The sequence below is a fragment of the Epargyreus clarus genome, unplaced genomic scaffold (genome assembly GCF_041222505.1).
Source record: "Epargyreus clarus isolate Ecla_fem2 unplaced genomic scaffold, WU_Ecla_fem_2.2 ptg000018l, whole genome shotgun sequence".
Lineage (NCBI taxonomy): Eukaryota > Metazoa > Arthropoda > Insecta > Lepidoptera > Hesperiidae > Epargyreus > Epargyreus clarus.
In genome coordinates, this window is record NW_027332226.1 from 4595107 (window position 1) to 4614334 (window position 19228).

General features: G+C 35.6%; 1 protein-coding gene across 1 annotated transcript; it reads left to right on the plus strand.

The window, feature by feature from the left end:
- Positions 1-1443: 1443 nt before the first annotated feature.
- Positions 1444-18769, plus strand: Ptx1 (pituitary homeobox homolog Ptx1). Its single transcript, XM_073082955.1, has 3 exons — positions 1444-1561; positions 6895-7142; positions 17687-18769. The coding sequence occupies exons 2-3, from the start codon at positions 6972-6974 to the stop codon at positions 18275-18277; spliced, it is 762 nt and encodes a 253-aa protein (XP_072939056.1). The 5' UTR covers positions 1444-1561; positions 6895-6971; the 3' UTR covers positions 18278-18769.
- The last annotated feature ends 459 nt before the right edge of the window (positions 18770-19228 follow it).

Genomic DNA, 19228 nt, shown 5'->3' on the forward strand with positions numbered 1-19228 from the left:
TAAAAAAGAAAAAGAACGCGCTTGACGTTGGAGTTGTATTTTGCGCGGGAATAATAAAAGTTGTATACTAATCTATGGTTGTAAATTGGATCAAGAAATAGTTTTATTCTATTAATTGAAAAAGCACTTTGCCATCGGAACAATAATTCAGAAATAAACTACAGTCAAGTTAAGGTTCTATCTCTATTACATATAATATTTCAGTTGACTTTTTAGTACATTATATTATTAGTAGGCACAAGCACAACCATTTCAATTTTCTCTTAATTTTATTTTTCAAACATTTGCTTTTATTATTGTGCAACACTATAAATAAGGGCGAGCACACACTCATGTCTCCGGTGACTAATTTGTTAACAAGTGTTCGGGGACGGTTAATTACGCCGTAAGCGATGGGGTGTCATCATTGTACAACGAATACGTTATTTTATTAAATTAAATTGGAATAAAGTAAACTTATATTACATTTATGAGAGTATCAATTATTTAAAAAAATAAGTGAGGGACGATAGTTGTTCTGGATAAGAATTATTAAAAAATACTGTCATAATATTGAAAAATTGGTTGTAAAAATGTAGCAAAAATTTTATCATTCAACCCAAATTATGAAAAGGGCTAATTCTGCACGAATTTATTTTCACATTTAATAGAGAAGTAAGAAGTATACTTTACACGTGTTTATTTAACCATTTAATAAGTGGATTCTTCCTTTAAATCAATAAATATAATAAAATCGCTATCTGAAATATGAACCGCGACATTTATAATCGCAATAAAGCAAGTACCGTAATAAAGCAATACTCAATAAAAGCTCGTAAAAAATGTTTGTTATGTAGACAGAATCCGTTTGTGGACATATCTTTAAACCAATTTTAATGAAATGGCGAATTTAAATCCTCCTTAAATATAAAAAATATATTTTCTTCGTTCTTTTTAGTCTATGAGCAGATAGATGATGATGATAGACTTGAGGAAGACTCCTCAAGTACCTATTACAAAATAGCTGTACTATTAAAAATTTTCGGAATAAATATTATTTTTCTAATGCATTTTAGTTTAATTGTTATACAATATATAGCAATATTTCAAATTATGAAATATTGCTATACATTGTATGGTACGTCTGTTTCTTTAGCTGTTTCTAATAAAAAAATATATTATGAAACAGTGATAAGTCTTTTAACCACTATCGTAAATATAACCGCTAGGGCCGTTGCTTATCAAAACGGTCAAAAATAACATATCAATTTTAACTAACAATTGTGCAATAAATAATGTAAATATTAAATATTAAAAAATTGGCAAAACTTGCAACTCCAATCTTTTGCGATAACTAATTTTAAAAAATATATTTTAATATTATTAAATTTTAAAATCGAAAAAATAATTCCTGACACTTTATTTACACAAAGATCTAATAAAATATTATTTCCAGTATGGGCAGAAACCGGCGAGTTCCGGGACAGCGGGCACTCGTCCCTGGCGTCCGGGGGCTCCGTGGACCAGTCCTCCCTGTACGCGCCGCCCCGACAACGCCGGGATCGGAAACACACGGATGACAGTGAGTACTCACCTTTACTATAGCTATGATACTTTTAACTTTTTCTATAATACAAGTATAGTCGGCGTAAAACTGCTAGTCCGCTCTGAATATAGAAATTAATCGCGTCGCCATAGCAAATTGTATGACTACACCTGCTCGTAACAATTTCGGAGCGGACTAGCAGTTTGGTGCGGACTATACGTGTATGATATGTTTTGAGTGAAATTTGTTTTTATGATTTTGAATCCGAACAGTGATTTCAAATGTATGACATTTTTGTAAGTAGTACGTATTTCCAAGTAATATTAACAATAACAAAAGAGTTTACTTATTTACGCACAGTAAAGTCATGGGTACTTACGTTAAATATTTATTTATCTAATTACGTTATTATTTTTATCAAAATTATTATAAATTTTGTTACCTACTTATTGCCCTAAAATTTTTTATAAGAATTCATAATCAAGCATTGGGTGTTCTTCTACTGTTAATTTTGATTGCAATTTAATGATTTTGTCACGTATTTTATTGTCTAAATTCAATAATGTAATCAGTTAATAAGTAACACGTTAAACATTCAAATTGGCGTCAAAACATGTGTAGTTCTTGAACAAACAAATTGATTACTACATAACACTTACTCAGAAGTACTATTGAGTTTGATAGTTATCTTGTTATGTCTTCATGATAAACATACTTTATTTATGTACTAAGCAATCATACAGCGAAGAATCATTTAAATTTATTATAAGTATTTGCGACAATAATACGACAATTTGTTTTAAAACTACCAAAACAAGTGTTATTGCACCCTTAATAAATAATTAAGGGTTTAGAACTCATCGGTTCCACAGATTTCTGCTTTATAACAGCAATGTCAAAGATTTTTGTGTTCTATTTTGGAATGCGTGGTAAGTGAGTGACATTTATACGATATTTGAATTTAGTTCTCAAAAGTAAGAGCACATCTACGACGGTACTTAGGTACGAGTCTACTGTACTTTACTCTATCTGGGATTGATTATAAATGTGCATAAGCGGCAGTTACGACTTTCCATAAAGTCATGTTCGTTTTACTGTATTACAAAAAAAGTTAAGTTAACTTTTTGCGTATTAAAGTATTATTTTTATCCATTAAAATCATTTATTTCCTGGCTTCAGACCACACGGAGTGACAAACTTAAAACTGGGAGCAAACTGGGTGGAATCTATTAGTAAATAGCTGGCTCGTTACTCTAATGCCTGAGCAAACAGCGGACGAGCAGCAGGCAGCCTGCATTCCGGGCGTGTAGAACTACCTTTAAATATTCCCTTTTGAATAGATAAGTGTAGCAAGAATTTGGAGAGCGTGATTTGGGAAGTCACTGGATTTTGACGGTCAGAATGGCAGTAATCACTATAGATACGAGTACTAGGGAAGTGAATTGTTCCGAGTTCGATCCCTAGCCCGATATCTAATTGACTGACTTGGGTTTTGATCGATTGTATGATAGCATGAAAATAAATGAACGTCATAAGCAAGAAAGAGGTTACGGAATCCTTAAGTCTGTTTGTTTCTTTGTTTCTCTAATATGTTCAACTTACCAGTAACTTATCATAATTTTTGTAGGCATATAAATAGTGTGTATCGTAGAAAAATATATAAAATTTTATAATAAAGACCGGGTAAAATAATACTAAAAAGAAAATTAGTGTCTTCTATTTATCTAAACCATCTAAATATCTAAACGAAAGACACGTAAATTGACCGCGAGCAGAACATGGGGCAAAGTGGTTATTTTTTAAATAATTATACAAATTTGAAATAAGTACTTACTAAATTTATTAATATCGGAGTAAGCAATAATTGTTTAATTACGCATAAACAATTTTACGTATCTGTCGCAGACACTCGAGATCGTCCGAACATCCGGGCAATCGAACGTATACACGATGCGACAAAACGAATCGATAAGTGTCCATTACAAGCAGTTACATAACCACATTGAAAGGAACATTAAAGGAAATGCTGTTCATGTTATCTGTACGTACGTGAAGTGGCACCGTGTACCGATATCGGTAACACATGTTAACAGATCTATTTACCTTCGCTTCGTCGGCCGAACGCAAAGGTTGTTCCGAGTGATGGATGGGTCGGCGGGCTCACAAAGCGTATCGATGATAACTGTTATCAACGCTATCGCGCGATATCGACACATCGTACTGTAATCGCTGGAGAGAATGCGAGCGGTAGTTCGCTGCCCAAATGGACTTGTTTCATAATAAGCGAGTAGTGTGCGAATATCGCTAGTCTACTAAATTATAGTATATTCAATGGAGAGAAGAAATTTCGTGTAAGGATAATTCATTAATTTATTTTCTTCATTTACAAAGCACGCAAATAGACCATTTCTAACTTTACTTAGGTTAGGTTGCATCATGTAACTTTAGCATTCACAGAAGCCTAACCAACCGTTAAATCCATGGCTAAAAAATTTTTACATTCTATCGTTCATTCTACCGTAAAGTTACTGTTATATTTAACTTTAACGCAAGCTTTAATGCTTTCGATGCAATCCACTCTTAAATAAAAACCTAAAACCAACTATTAAAACATTTATTTAGCTCAAAATAATATTTTAAAAATTTCTCGCTTCACTAACCGCGTGTTTCTATAACACCTACGCTCGTCAGTGATAAGACCAGTCCCTTATGCCCTAATCCCGCCTTGTTCATTACACCAATGAGTACTAGCTACAGATTGATCGCTTTAATATAGTTGTCGAAATTAACGCGATATCAACCGTAATCCTTTAAGCGGTCACACCGAAAGACATTACACACCTATCTACACGTTACACGTGATATCTGAAAGACTACAACAATTATTATGTGTTACACTACCAGAATCAAAAAATATATTTTTTGGTTCAGATTTTTATTTTGCTTCACATTTTGTAGATATATGCTTATTTTGTATATAAGTCGATGATCTTAGGCAAAACACCTGTAATCGGCTAATAGAGTCTGTTATATATGGAGTTGCTCAAGGATATCCCATGGTCGCTTCTTTAATATTATTTATAAACAAAAATAGTAAAATTTCTACTTATTGATATAAAAAAATATTTTTTAAATGTAAATAGATATAGGTAAATATATTCAAATCATCATAAGGGCGAGTGAACTTAATCTTAATTTAATTATTTAATTTCTATTCAATCATGATTATGGCAGTAATAAAATTCTTCAACATTAATCCAGTGTAATAAATTTTACGAATGAAAACATTTGGCTTTGTGATAAGGAAACTTTACTGTCTGAGTAGGTACCTACGATATGTCCTGTTTGTACTATTGTTAGAATTTTGAAGTGTTACAAATAATCCTCCATTGAGATTGCTGTGCTTCTGACATTTTTATTTGGAAGTGAAGAGCAGACTTCCTAATGTTACGACACTTATCTAGGACAGGTTATTTTTTATGTAACTTATATAAGTGTAATCTTTGAAACTTTTTATTATGTGTCTTATTATTAAACTGAAAATTTTGGCAACTGGAGCTAACGCAGATTTTTATTTTACAAAGCAAACTGATAGAAATAGCGATATCGTTGACGATGCATATTGCACTTATAAATATAATAATTTTAATATTTATTAATAATTATAGAGAAGGAATAAACCAAAGATACATAGCGCGATGTACAAGTCATTATTTTTTATTGAATAATCTAACTTTAAATTTAGACACTGATTTCCATTGTGAAAAATATATCAATATTCATAACTCAACTCACAAAGTCTGCAAATAACACGTGACAGTAATAAATGATTTAAAAATACGATAAAGTCAAGTACATCCAGCCAGGAGAGTATACAAATAAAAAATATTGAATCATGACCACCAGAGCCGGCCTAATACCGGGATTATGCGCAGGCGCACCCAACGCTTTTACGAGACGTTGTAAATTCGTTGTTCTCAATGAGATACGTCACGCTACGTAATTTATTGGTAAAGCAATAAATTCTATTTTTCGTGACATATATTCCTGTATTACGAGGTGATAAACAGACGATTAAGCGAAATGATCATATAAACCGTTTAACTATCTGTTTTCTGTAACCTCAACACTTTATTTTCGGTCTAGAATTCAAGTAATGCAGTCATTTTAGTATTTATCTTTTTGATGGGATCGCGTCATAGTTGTAAATTAAATCCTATTCTACATAACTTAATTTATTTAGTAAAATGTTTATTTTGAATAAAAGTTATCATGTTATTTATTGTAAAATATTTTTTTGTGAACTCATTATTTTTATATAATTACTCATTAATAATTCCTGTTATAAAAATATTAAAGCATTTAAGCTATTATAAAAGAAAGAACTGAACACTTTTTTTTAAATAAATGCATCTAATTTTCAATATGTTACTATATATTTTATTATGTATTAGAAATAAACTAGGTACTTCTACGAATCAGCATTATTTTGACCACTTACTAGTTTTGACCCGGAATCGTAATTTGAGTCCACGATCGACCACGCTGCTCCACTTCCAGTTAATAGATCCCGAGTAATCGCGTCGAAACCTCGAAATCGTGTCACCTCGAGGGGGCGAAAGATACGCGATATTACATCAATACGTCGCTGATAACGGGATAGCAATCAACCGTATATTGGGCTTAGTCGAAATCCCCGTGTCAATGAACCACTGCATTTTGGTTACAATTAACGTGCTTTATGCTGTGTTCATTAAAAATATGCTTCCATATGAGGGAACAAATCGTGTTGAAAGCCTGAGGAATCTTAATAAATGTTGTTCAATGTGTGTAAAGTCTAGCCACGCGCGCTTGTACGGGACACTCATACGATGAACCATGGCCATAGGAAATTATTTGAGATTAATATTAGCGCAAAATTGATACAAATTTTATTACTGTGTAGCCTTTTCTTTTCATTTCTTTATTGCCGGTTGACTCAGTTATGTAGAATATTGCTGAAATAGCACTATGAAATAGCGGTGATGCAGCGAGAAAAAATATATACATAATTCTACTTATTTTGAAAGTATACCTACTCTAATACAGCAAAGCACTGTCGATCTTTTATTGAAAAGAACCTAAACATAAATAGGTACACTTAGGTGCACAAATCGTTTCAACTTAATCCTCAAAACTTAATTTAAACAGCCTTGTAACTCTCAAAGTAATAAAATAATATTATTATTATCAGGTTCAGATGTTGTTCTGATATTCGTGATCAAGAGTAGATACGGTTCACATGTCACCATTGTTGAGGTGCACTACATGTCTGTGTGTTACTTGTATAACATGCAAAACCCTACTCTAATTATTCCTTTTCATTCTAGACAATCGTCAGTTAAACTCTGAGCCGACAATAAAGACGGAATCCACGACGCCCGGCATCGGTCCCGACGAGCCCTCGATGGACGACAAGGGAGACAAGAAGAACAAGCGACAACGCCGCCAGAGAACACACTTCACGAGCCAACAGCTCCAGGAGCTGGAGGCCACGTTCGCGAGGAACCGGTACCCAGATATGTCGACGAGGGAGGAGATCGCCATGTGGACCAATCTTACCGAAGCGAGAGTTCGGGTGAGTCTTTTAATATATTCGTATGTTAAGTACATTACATTATTAATACACTTGAGATCTCTTGAATTTAAATACCGATATTTATGTAAAAGGATTTGGGGTGTTATATAATTAATTTTAATATCTTGTAATGGGCGTATCCGTATCGAATCTTATTTCCGTATGGAAAATTTAACACGCAATTTCCGGTTAATCAAAAGCCAAAATGATACAGTTTCATTATGTTTTTTCCATAACACTTCCAATACATACTATGTTCTTAAAAATCTTAGTTAAGAAAGTTTTAAAAGACTGAAAAATTGCCTTATAGTGTTCACAACATGCACACGCATTCGTGTATCTTTAAATATCACTAGGTACTAAAGTTACTGACGAACGGAGCATCATCCTTCGATCCCTACGGAGTTTAACAGGCGTCGTACGTACCTATAATTGTATTACGCACACGACATTCATGCAAGACATTCGGACTCAAAGAGAGAAAATCAAAACTTTTCTGAACAAACACACTTAGCCCGTATAAACACTTATATAAAAAACGAGAAGTTATCACGTACATATAACGTTTAAGGTTGAGATATGCAGCCTAATTTGTACTTAAAAATAAAAAAAAATGAAAACAGGTTTCATATAATAATAGGGATACGATCTAATACTGAATTAAGATAAAAATTCAAAAAATATTTTTTCTGAAATTTTCTATATCGTGCGTTAGGAAACAGGCTTTAAAAAGAACAATCAATTCCTTAAAAGGTTATGATCCCCACTGTCGCGAGTACCAATTTTTTGGTCTTAATTATAATTTAAACATCTACCTCGTATGTAGTCGAAACCGGAATCCTTGCCTTCCTTGCCCATGTCGCTTGGGGCATGGGCACTTTTGCGGAGTCCCGAACATTTCTAAGCAAACAACGCTTCGGCCTATTAGCGGATATTCGAAAGCATAACAAGCGAAAAGGTGTACACGAATCACAATATTAACGAGCTAGATATTTAGACTAATCGTCGCATCCGGCGCGCCTTCGATATTTTTGTGCCGTGCCGTCCGACGGAACACGGAATCCCTTAATCCGTGAGGATTTGAACCGTCTATTTCGGTCTCTTCATAATCCAGGGCTTAAGTCTGATCGCATCCACACTCACTGTCAATAGTTTTGGAAGGCCCGTTAGAGATTCTGCGGTTTCAACTCGGCTTGTACTATTTACACTGTGATCTGGATTCGTTGAATTTTTTCGGTTTCTTCGGCCGCGGAGTATTAGCGTTCACGTTAATCTTAGGAACGTGTTTTGTCGCCAAATTCTTACAATAAGGCAGAAGTATGTAGTGATCATTGTTTTAAGAGGCGTTTGATGTAATTTGTAGCATTATAAGGATCATGTGTATTTGCTGACAATGTGAGTGGATTGGTTTTGTCGAGATTAAAGATTCACTCTAAATGGATGGAGTGTAAAATCAGCGATACGCCTATTTCCGCCTTATAACTGGTACTGTAGTGTGGCGTTACTGTATTCTAGTTCTTATTTCCCCGAATATAGATCTGTTGGGAGATACATTTTCAAATAACCTTTTTAGGTGCCATTCAGTTAGTGCTACTTTGATTACGTATAAAAGATATGGCATTTTATCTTAAAATACCTCCAAGTCTCTAAACATTATAATTAGTTGCATAAATCGATATGTGATCATCTATTAACATGTAAAGTATCTAGTCTCTACCTATATTGACACATCAGTCAATAAAATATTTTACATTATTTAAAGACGCTATCTTCAGATACTTATTTTTGGTGCATCATTATTATAAATAGCTAGCACAAGAGGTAATGAGGGTGTAAATCGATACTTCGATCGGTGCAAGTCGGCTCAAGTGCTAGTATTCATTTAGTCGTACAGACGTGTACTGAACGGGAGATCTTTAAAACATTTGTATCCCGTTAATAGGGCTGTACATGCATCATGAAATATTAAATACTTACTTTTTAATTTATGTTCATAACAAGAGACGTTTTTTTCTTTTCACGTGCGAGAAGAAAACAACAGTAAATATTTTTACTTATGTTTAATTGAACGTATTCATCATGTTCAATTATAAGACCAGAATAGTGCTTAACATATATGCATTCAAGATGTGTACAATGTACATAAATTCAAGACATACATCTCTATTCAATGTTTATAAGAGTCGTAACTATCCGAAAATAAAAAATAAACTTAATAAATCAATGTCTGTAAAAAACGTTCGTTGAAACAAATCATTACACGGCTTTACGTTTCCGAAAAACGTTACGAATAAATTGCTCGCTTAACTCCTTTATATCTGTCTCATGTCAAGCGCATAATTATTCATGATTGAAAACATTGTTTAATTTATTTCTTTTAAAGTTGTTCTTATGGTTTCCGACAACCCTAATGCCTGGGGATTAGGCGGTTCGTTCGCGCAGCGTTGCGTCAAATAAATCTGTGCGCTTGCGCACCAATAAATCGTCGAACATTATTTTTGTTACCAACTCATTAAGGTCATTGCCTGCTTATTGACTCTTAAAATATGATCTCTTTATCTCAATGTTTTCTTTACCGCACTCACTTGCAAATTACCCGTGTCACACCAAACCACATATTATAATGCTCAAGCCGTACAATAGTATTTAGTGGTATTTTCGATTGCGGATTAAACAAATGTCTTGCAGCTGTACTAAAATTGTTGGAGAAATTATGATTGCGAGTAAGTTATTAAATTACTGCAGCTAAAATACTGGCAAGTGTTTGTATATGACTGTCGCATGACGCACATTTTTTGGATTTTTATAAATACGTACCTACGTGAATGTTATTGATTTATTTATAGCCTATATCTTGAAGTAGCTAAGTGTATATCTACCATCCATGTTGTGCTACGAAGTTACGGCATAGCAAGGATACATATTAACGATATAAGGATACATGTAGCCTGAATTATACAGAAGGCCTGTTTAAGATCAAGTGTATTTAGGTTGTGAGCTAAACTAATAAATTACTTTATTATTTTATATTATTATACTTTATTCCTGTATCCTTCAAATCTGAATACAATTTCCCAAGTTTGATTTAAGAATATTACTAGTAAATTAAAGTTTAGAAGATAATAAGATTATAAATACATGTGTACACCGTGTACTTAAATGGTTTTTAAATGTGAAAACCTTAGAATTTGAAATTATTACATTTACAATTTTGACTAGAATTATCAGTAAAAGTATTTTCACAGGTCTTTCCATTTTAAAAGTTAATGTTGTCATTTAACATTTTTGACGTAATGTCTTGAGACTAAAAAATCAGACCAGCGAAAAAAGAGTGCACTTTTTTAGTCCAATGCGTATTCCGCCCACAGCAGTTTTCTAGGAAGAGACGAGGCGAAAGAATGGAGTCGTCAGTCCAATCGTCCGTGAAACAACTCTTGACACATTTCATTTGCCCCCAACGTATCGTATTGCATGACAGAGTGCGTATTAACATCGATCCCGATACAAATAATTCCGGTAAGACAGCCACAGATGTGACAGACAGACGGGTGTTATTGGGTGATTCTGGACAAAATACTCCAGTGGTATGTAGAGTTGTCAACATCGAAATATATTTACAGATATCTTCTGTTTGAAATAAAATCTGTTTTTGTGAGATTGATGTAGTAAATTTATATGCTTGATGTGGATACAGTTTTCTTAGAAGTTTATAAGAACTTCAATGCAGCAACTTTGAGGCATGTATTTCTGCCGCTTAGCAGTGGTATATTCTGATTAGAACTAATCCAACTAAATCATTCAGTCATTGTTAGCACCAAGTATTTCTAATCGATCTCGAATTTGACATCTGTTACATACAGACCACACATTTGAGATAAAAGCTAGCTCTGTGTTGCAATGCTATTATCCTCTAGGAAGTAAACTTTACAAAATGCTTATACGTGTAAATCTTACCTCTGCTATATTTTAAGAGTTTTGATGTTACAGACCTATCTCGATCAGATGTGTAATAGGCATATCAGTTTTATTAAATTGTTAAAAAAATAATCGCATATATTGATTTTTACGAAAATTTATAGAAATGTAAAAATGTAAATCGTTCTAAAACCTGCATTTTGAACCCGTGGAACGCTACTTAATCCGTGTAATCTGATGTAACATAGATTTAGCGACACGCTAGTTTAGCCGCGTGCCAACACCGTGATGAAGCTTACGTGAAAAAACGCGCGTCGACAGCCGCGACACGTCACCGCGACGGTTGGACGTTTATGTAAAATTGCATAAAATGTACACTTTTATTTAGATTTTAATAATACATATATGATAGTAGTATCGGCACCACCGCCACATCTATTTCTGCTTGAAAGTAGTAGAAAATTTTGTAGGTCGACTCCGGCGGCTCAAGAATCATCGGAAAAAATATTATAATGATCGTGGCAGTTTTCTTGTGATTGTTACGAAAGTTACTAATATTGATCCCCCATTTAATTTCGATTTTGGGAGCATTAATGACATTTTCTTAGGTCTAAAAAGAATGACGGCGTATCATCTAGTTTTTTACTAAAGTTCCATTTTAATAATCGAATGTATCATAAATAAAGACGAATTATTATTAGGTATACGGATTAATATCATATGAGCCATAATAGTTTTCATAAATATGATAAAAATCTAGCAGGTATTCCAAAATAAATATAATTAAAATATAATTACTTGATTTATTTATGTAAGGTCATATAGGTAGAGTTAAAATAAATAATTTCTTTTACATCAATAGCCAATCGCAATATTTTTTTTGCTACATTCAGACAGCTTGATTGGAACATTTTTCCGAAACCCTATATCAGCAATCGGCCGACGGATAGCGGCACGTAACATTATTTATTTTACGGGAACTGGTGCGCTTGTTTTTACAGCGCTTTTAGCGCAGTACAGCGCTGCGTGCAAACAGTTTAGCAGGATTTGCGCTGTTGTCACTGACCAGTTTATCTATGTTAGAAAAATCGTATGGATATTTTAGGCAAATGCGATTTTTTGTTGTGTTTTATTTCTTTATTCTAATAAATTGTTGTTGTTGTCCTGGTCGTGATGTGATTAGTATTAGCTATTATTATTGATTACTGTAAACAACCGTACAATGTTGTTTAAAAAGCTTAATGACTAATTGAATAACGTAATTGTACAGTTAACAACTCAATTACAGGAGATTTTTTTCTTATCAACGAAGCAATTTTTTTTTATTTATAGCAATATCTATGCTAATTTGTTAAATCTATATGCCAATATATATAGGTCATATCGCGGCTCATACAACACGAAAAGCTGACGTATAAATAAGTGACCTCCTCCGGTGTTGCAAATGTCCATAGGCGACGATGACTGCTTTCCATCAGGTAGCCCTAGGTATCAAGTTGTTATGTTTTAACCACGGTTAGGTCTAACATTGCTAAGCCGTCCAAGGCCAATAATGAAATTCTGTATTACCATTGCAATTGCCCGATATTGTTCTAATGTCAAAGATCTCTATAATCTAGACATAGGAGAATACAAGTATTAATACAAATAATCATCTTTCACACCAATATTTCTAAGCACGAAAAGCATGTTCTATTTAATAACCAGTAAATATTAGGCACGCAGAAATATACGCTAATTCCAACTTAACAGTTGTCGTGTTTTAGCATTGTTAAGCCGTCCAAGTATTTGTTTTGTGGCCGAACATGAAATTCACTATTACCATTGCAATTGCCCGATATTGTTCTAATGCCAAATATCTCTATAATCTAGACATAGGAGAATACAAGTATTATTACAAATAATCATCTTTCACACCAATATTTCTACGCGCGAAAACCATGTTCAATTAAAATATAAAAACCAGCAAATATTACGTGCGCAAAATTAAACTTTGCCGTTGTCATGTTTTAACCACGGTTAGTTCTAACATCGCTAAGCCGACCAAGTATTAGACCATTGCAATTGCCCGTTATTGTGTTAATGCCAATGATCTCTATAATCTAGACATATGAGAATACAAGTATTACTACAAATAATCATCTTTCACACCAATATTTAAGCACCAAAACCATGTTCTAGTAAACCAGCAAATATTACGCACGCAGAATTAAACGCTAATGCCAACTTAACCGTTGTCATGTTTTAACCACGGTTAGTTCTAACATCGGTAAGCCGTCCAAGTATTTGTTTTTGTGGCCGAACATGAAAAGCAGTATTACCATTGCAATTGCCCGATATTGTGTTAATGCCAAAGATTTCTACACAACGGGGAATAAGCTGTAATATCTCGAAATAGAGCTTATTATTGCTACTTAGAATAATGTTGGGCTAAGACTAGAATACCAGATGTCCAACATATATCCTTGTTATGTTTTGATCGACGCAACGGTAAGTGTTTTGATCGCTGGATTTCGCGGCTTTACCAAACAATTTATTTCAATGAATGAAGTCCGAGACGATGTTTAGCATTTGTAATCGCGTGTAATCTCTATTTATTGGTTTCTGAAAATTCACATTAAACTCACGAGTTCCGCAACTTGTAGTATCTTGGGCAATGATCTCTATTCAAATAAACACTGCAATGATTTCAAAATGTTTGTGCGAATATTTAAACTACCCATTTATTTATAGACGTTCCGGTCAAAGTTGTGAGTCGTTGTCAATTAATTAATGCTATGTTTTAATGAAGTACAATAATAGCATGTACTATTTTTGACTCAACTTTGAAAACAAAAAGAAACTCTACTGAAAATATCTGTGATAGTAAGTAGTATCACAAGTATTCGAATTTTGTCCTTATAGTAAGAAAATACTTCTGAGGGTGACTTCACTTCCGGACTCCAAGACTTAGAGCTCCTATTTTATCAAAGATCGATTAATCTGTCTATTGAAAATGGTGGCCACATGTCACAAAATATTGTTAGCTTTTGAATTTCATAATATTAAACAACGCCCATAAACTACTCATTACATTAATTTCCATGGTATTGTTTGGAAATACAATTATTATGCACGTTACCCACTATACACACAATATCCACCGCAATGGATATGCGACCGCCCTATGCGAATAATAAACCTATTTTACGGTCAGCCGGCAGTCGGTAAATTGCCTTAAATTTAAATTAAACTAGAATCACAGTTTTATTAGTGTCATCAATCAAATACGGTCTATTAGAACGGGAGTTGGTGACAAGGAATAATAACCTCTAAGTCGTTCCTTCTAAGGCTATTATAGCGTCAGTTTCTATTGAAAGTCAAATAAACAGGCCGGGATGAATGGAGCCGGATATTAATAGTGAACTAAGATTCGACACGTGCCATTTTGCGGTGAAGTTAATAAAAAATGTAATAATGTAGGTGTGATGCACTATTATAATAGGGCCAAGAATAGCAACCACTTACTATTTACTTAAAGAACAGTCGAGTAACACTTGGCCAGCGCGGCCAATGGAGATGTAAACTGAAGAGTTTATTTCAGAATAAGAAGTTATTTTAATGGGAATTTCGTGCCCGTAGGACGATAGGTAATGGGTTAAAAATAACTAACATAATATTACATATTTAATAAAAAGGGGTCGGTATTACCTATCTTTATTTTTTAACACTATCTTCCCCTAAATATCATTTAAAGAGAATAAATAAAAAAAGCAGCATCTACTTGCCAAGTACCTGCTGCGGTCATCAATACAAAGCCAAGCGCCATAACTACAGAAAAACCCTTTTTAGGAGTGACCTATATTCAGTTTTAAGCTTATAAAATCTAATAGATAGAACAGTAATTAAACGTACTCATATAAATGAAGCACTTCTTGGCAAACTTCTTGCACGTTTTTGCGAAAATGACACGTATCTAAAACTATCGAAATCTTGACAACTGCTTTCCCCTCGCAAAATCATTATTAAATGTCCCCTGCAGTGCTATAGTCACTCGGACTGCTATGTAAGCCTTTACTTCCGTTTGTCATTGTGGTAACTGAATATATTGGCTTTTAATTTTATATATTAGGCACTTCTATTTATTTCGTGTACAAATGAAGAGTTATGTTAGGATGTCGTTTTTTTTTCGATTTAATTCACTTCTAGATTAGTTAGTCTTCTAGAATTTTATGAATGCCTAATGTCTGATAGTAACCAATCTTAACCAATTTATTCCTACAATTTATAATTTTTTTGTCAAAAAACTATAAACTTAAGATAAATAATGTTATGTTATGTTATGGGCTACAAATGGCGACGACGCATTAATATCGCATATTGCAAATGTCTGGCCATCAATGACTACGTCGAGAAAATAAGTTGTGAACAACTTCTGTAGTAAAAATTACACTATGCATGTAATTCAAATGTGGTATCTCTCTATGCTTCAAATCTAATTACTTTTCTTCTAGAAAGAGGCATTATGTGTATTATATGTATATGACTTAAAGCAATATTGGCGCTGTAGCGGTTGCTACGGCTACGAATAATTTTCGTAGCTTATCTTAAAGTTGGTCCCTTAAAATCAGAAGCATATTTTTGAAAAGTTAAAGTAAAACATATCGGAGGCCTGTGCGAAATCGATATATACCTACCTATATTCATTATCTTTACAATATCATCAAGGTGGTATAGTCTGTTACCCTTATTAATTAACTTCCTTTTTCACGATATAAATGTATATGATTTAAATCATTTTCAAAGAACAAGCAGACCTTCTATCTTTTATTTTAAATACGATATTTGAATAGTAAATCATATGGTGTACGGTATTGCCTGTAGCAGTTACCAAGTTGGATCTCCGTTTACACGTTATCCATTCAATAATACATTTTATATGTATATATAGCATGTATGTTTTGTTTCCTTATAATTGTTCTCCATTAGTGTAAGCCCCACAATTACTCCTTAATAATATTGGATGGCTACAAGTATAACTTTGGTCCAAGAAGAAAATTAGTTTATGCTCCATATTCATCGTAGTGATAATGTTAGGAAACCAGATAATAATGCTCGCCGGTTTTCAAAGTCTCGATATACGTGTACTCAGAGATATTTCTTCAGCAATAGAGGTGTTCTCCGACAGCGACGCGACTCTGATAGCCACCATTAATCTTCTTCCTGCACCCCGCATGATAAGTTGATAGCATCGCCCGGTTTCCATAGAAATAAAATACCGTATTCTCACAACTTAACTTTATATTACTTATACTTAACATAAGTAAAATGTTTAATACGTCATGGTGCATACTCTTAAACTAAAAATATTTGCGGTTTTTAAATTTAATTTGAAACAAATTGTATTAGGGCGCTACGCAATAATAATTATCTAAAACATAAAACCATTCACTATAAAAATGATTGTTTTAATTTGAATAAATTAGGGCGAACAAACATTAGTATCGATTTCGGAAGCATTAAAAATTGTTGTTCCCCCGTTGCTTGACGGAGGCCGACCGACCTCACCATCCTGCAATAATATATTTAAAGGATTAGCCCCGTCGCAATATCGCGACCCTCTCCTACGCCCCGCTGCGCTGCCCGCTATTCAAATAATGGAAATTATTTCCACATATGTGCACCTAAATAAATATCATTCTGTTGTCATTATTGAACACCCCGGCCTTTCTCTACAGCTATTTTCACCCGTTCGCTCGCGGTTACGACGAAAAGCTTAGGGTGCGAAGTTCTTCCGGACTTTATTAGCTCAGAATTACGCACTGAAAACTTGCTTTTTTACGGCTTAGGTATTAAACCAAACATGAAAATCTCATACAGAAATTGCCGAGCACATTCAGTAAATTCGCGTCGTTTACCTATGCCTACGAAATATGCGTCCATGTGAATTCGTAAAATTTATGTTTCGAAAAATAAAAGCTCGTATATGGGGTGGAAACGGCCGTTTATGTTCACTTAACCGAGGAAAGAGGGTATTATTTACCGTTTCGGCTGGGTGAACACGCCACAGTGAGTGAGACAAATACCGCTGCCGGCACAATATTTATTGCAGTCGCTACGTGGATTGCGCAATTTATCGCGGAGGTGTCGTCGGCGATCGATCGCCGGCTGACGGACGCGCGCCATACATCAGCGCGCGCGTTATCTGTGCTCACGGCGACTTATCGCTCGTCACTCCGCCTCCGGCCTCGGCCTCCGCTAAATAACAACATCGATTCATCGGAGCCTCCGCGGCGTGTCCCGTTGCCCGCTCATTTATTGCGGCCGAACCGGAGTACGCGCGGCGAGCGGCGAGCGTGCCGAGGCGTCCCGTCCAATCGCGACGCTCGTTTATCTTCATTTCGCGGCCGCAATTAGACGGGTCGTTGGCTGCGGCCGGGCGGGGCCGTCGCCTCCGCTATCACTACGTGGCTCGAATACGCCGATGCGCCGCGTCGCTCTGTCAACTTCGTAATGAGTAAAGTTAATAGGTACCCACGCAACGCAACCGACTCCGGATTCTGAATCTAGTTAAAAGTTTCCGACCCCACTAGAATAAGTTGAAACGAGTGAGCTCGACCAAAATTTTAAGATTGTTCATTTTGTTGCAGGTCTGGTTCAAAAATCGGAGAGCGAAATGGCGAAAACGTGAGAGGAATGCGATGAACGCGGCCGCGGCCGCGGCGGCCGATTTCAAGAACGGCTTCAGCACGCAATTCAACGGCCTCATGCAACCGTTTCCCGACACGGACGCCCTCTACTCCTCATACCCATACAACAACTGGGCGACGAAGGTTCCGAGTCCGTTGGGTACGAAAAGCTTTCCGTGGCCCGTGAATCCGCTCGGTTCGGTCGTTCCGGCGAGTCACCACCAGGGCTCAGTGAACTGCTTCAACACGGCCACGTCGATGGGCGGCGTGGGCGGCGGAGGCATGGGCGGCGTCGGCGGATCGGGCGGCGTGGGCGGCGGCGTGGCGCCCTGCCCGTACACGGCGCCGCCGAACCCGTACAGCATGTACCGCGCGGAGCCGTGCCCGGCGATGTCGTCGTCGATCGCGTCGCTGCGGCTGAAGGCGAAGCAGCACTCGTCGGGGTTCGGCGGCGGGTACGGCGCGGTGTCGCCGGTGTCGCGCGCGGGCTCGGCGCCGCTGTCGGCGTGCCAGTACGCGGCGGGCGGCGTGGTGGCGGACCGCGTGCTCTGAGACGAGGCGCGCGGCCGCGAGGAGGCGCGCTCGCCGCTGCCGGCCGCCGCGCGCGCCTCCTAGTCGCCGCCCGCGCACGGTCTCTACCGCCACCTCTGGGAGTGGTTCGACTGAGGACTCGTGCGCACAGCGCCCCGGCACGCGACCCCGCGCGTGTCGCTGCTGCTAGGTTAATGGTTAAGCGTTATGAAACTTCGGGCAATAAAACTAACGATTCGTTCTAGACGTTGTTACGTTGTAAATATGTAGCTATGTACGTACGTATACCAAAGCGATGTGTGCAATTTTTACAAGCTTATTGTATTTAGATTACTATACAATATTTTAAGTGTGTACCTAGTTTCTATTCGACTCAATTGTAAATATAGGTACTAAGTTAATTAGATTATTTATTTGTACCATTTCTATGTACTTCGTAAATGAGGCATTTAACTTAAATCAAACTAATAGCTTTATTTTGTTATCTATGAACGTAATTATCTAATTGTAATATAATAGTATAATAAATTGTTGTTCAGTTGTTCTGTTTGTAGTGATATCTCAGTTCATTTTTCTTCGACTTCCTTTATGAATTTCAAAGTAACTGGTTACGAAATTACTTTTATATAGCGTTATGAAAGAAAATCCTACATTTATACTCAGTACATATTATGTTTCACAAGTAACCTTTGAAAATATGTACCTACAACGTTAAAAAAAATTTTGAAACACTACACTTATATTGTGATGTCTGTAAATATTAAAAATAAACACAATTCTAAAGCACTCTGCCAACTTTGCGTATTTTATGTATAAGTAAATTTATTACGCCGATTCTTTACATATTTTATATATTAAATTCCTGATTTCTTATTTAAATTTGTGTAACATAACTTAAAACTTAAAGTATTAAAAATATATCCAAAATGAATCAAAACTTGTACGTTATACTGTTTGTAATATATGTAGAAA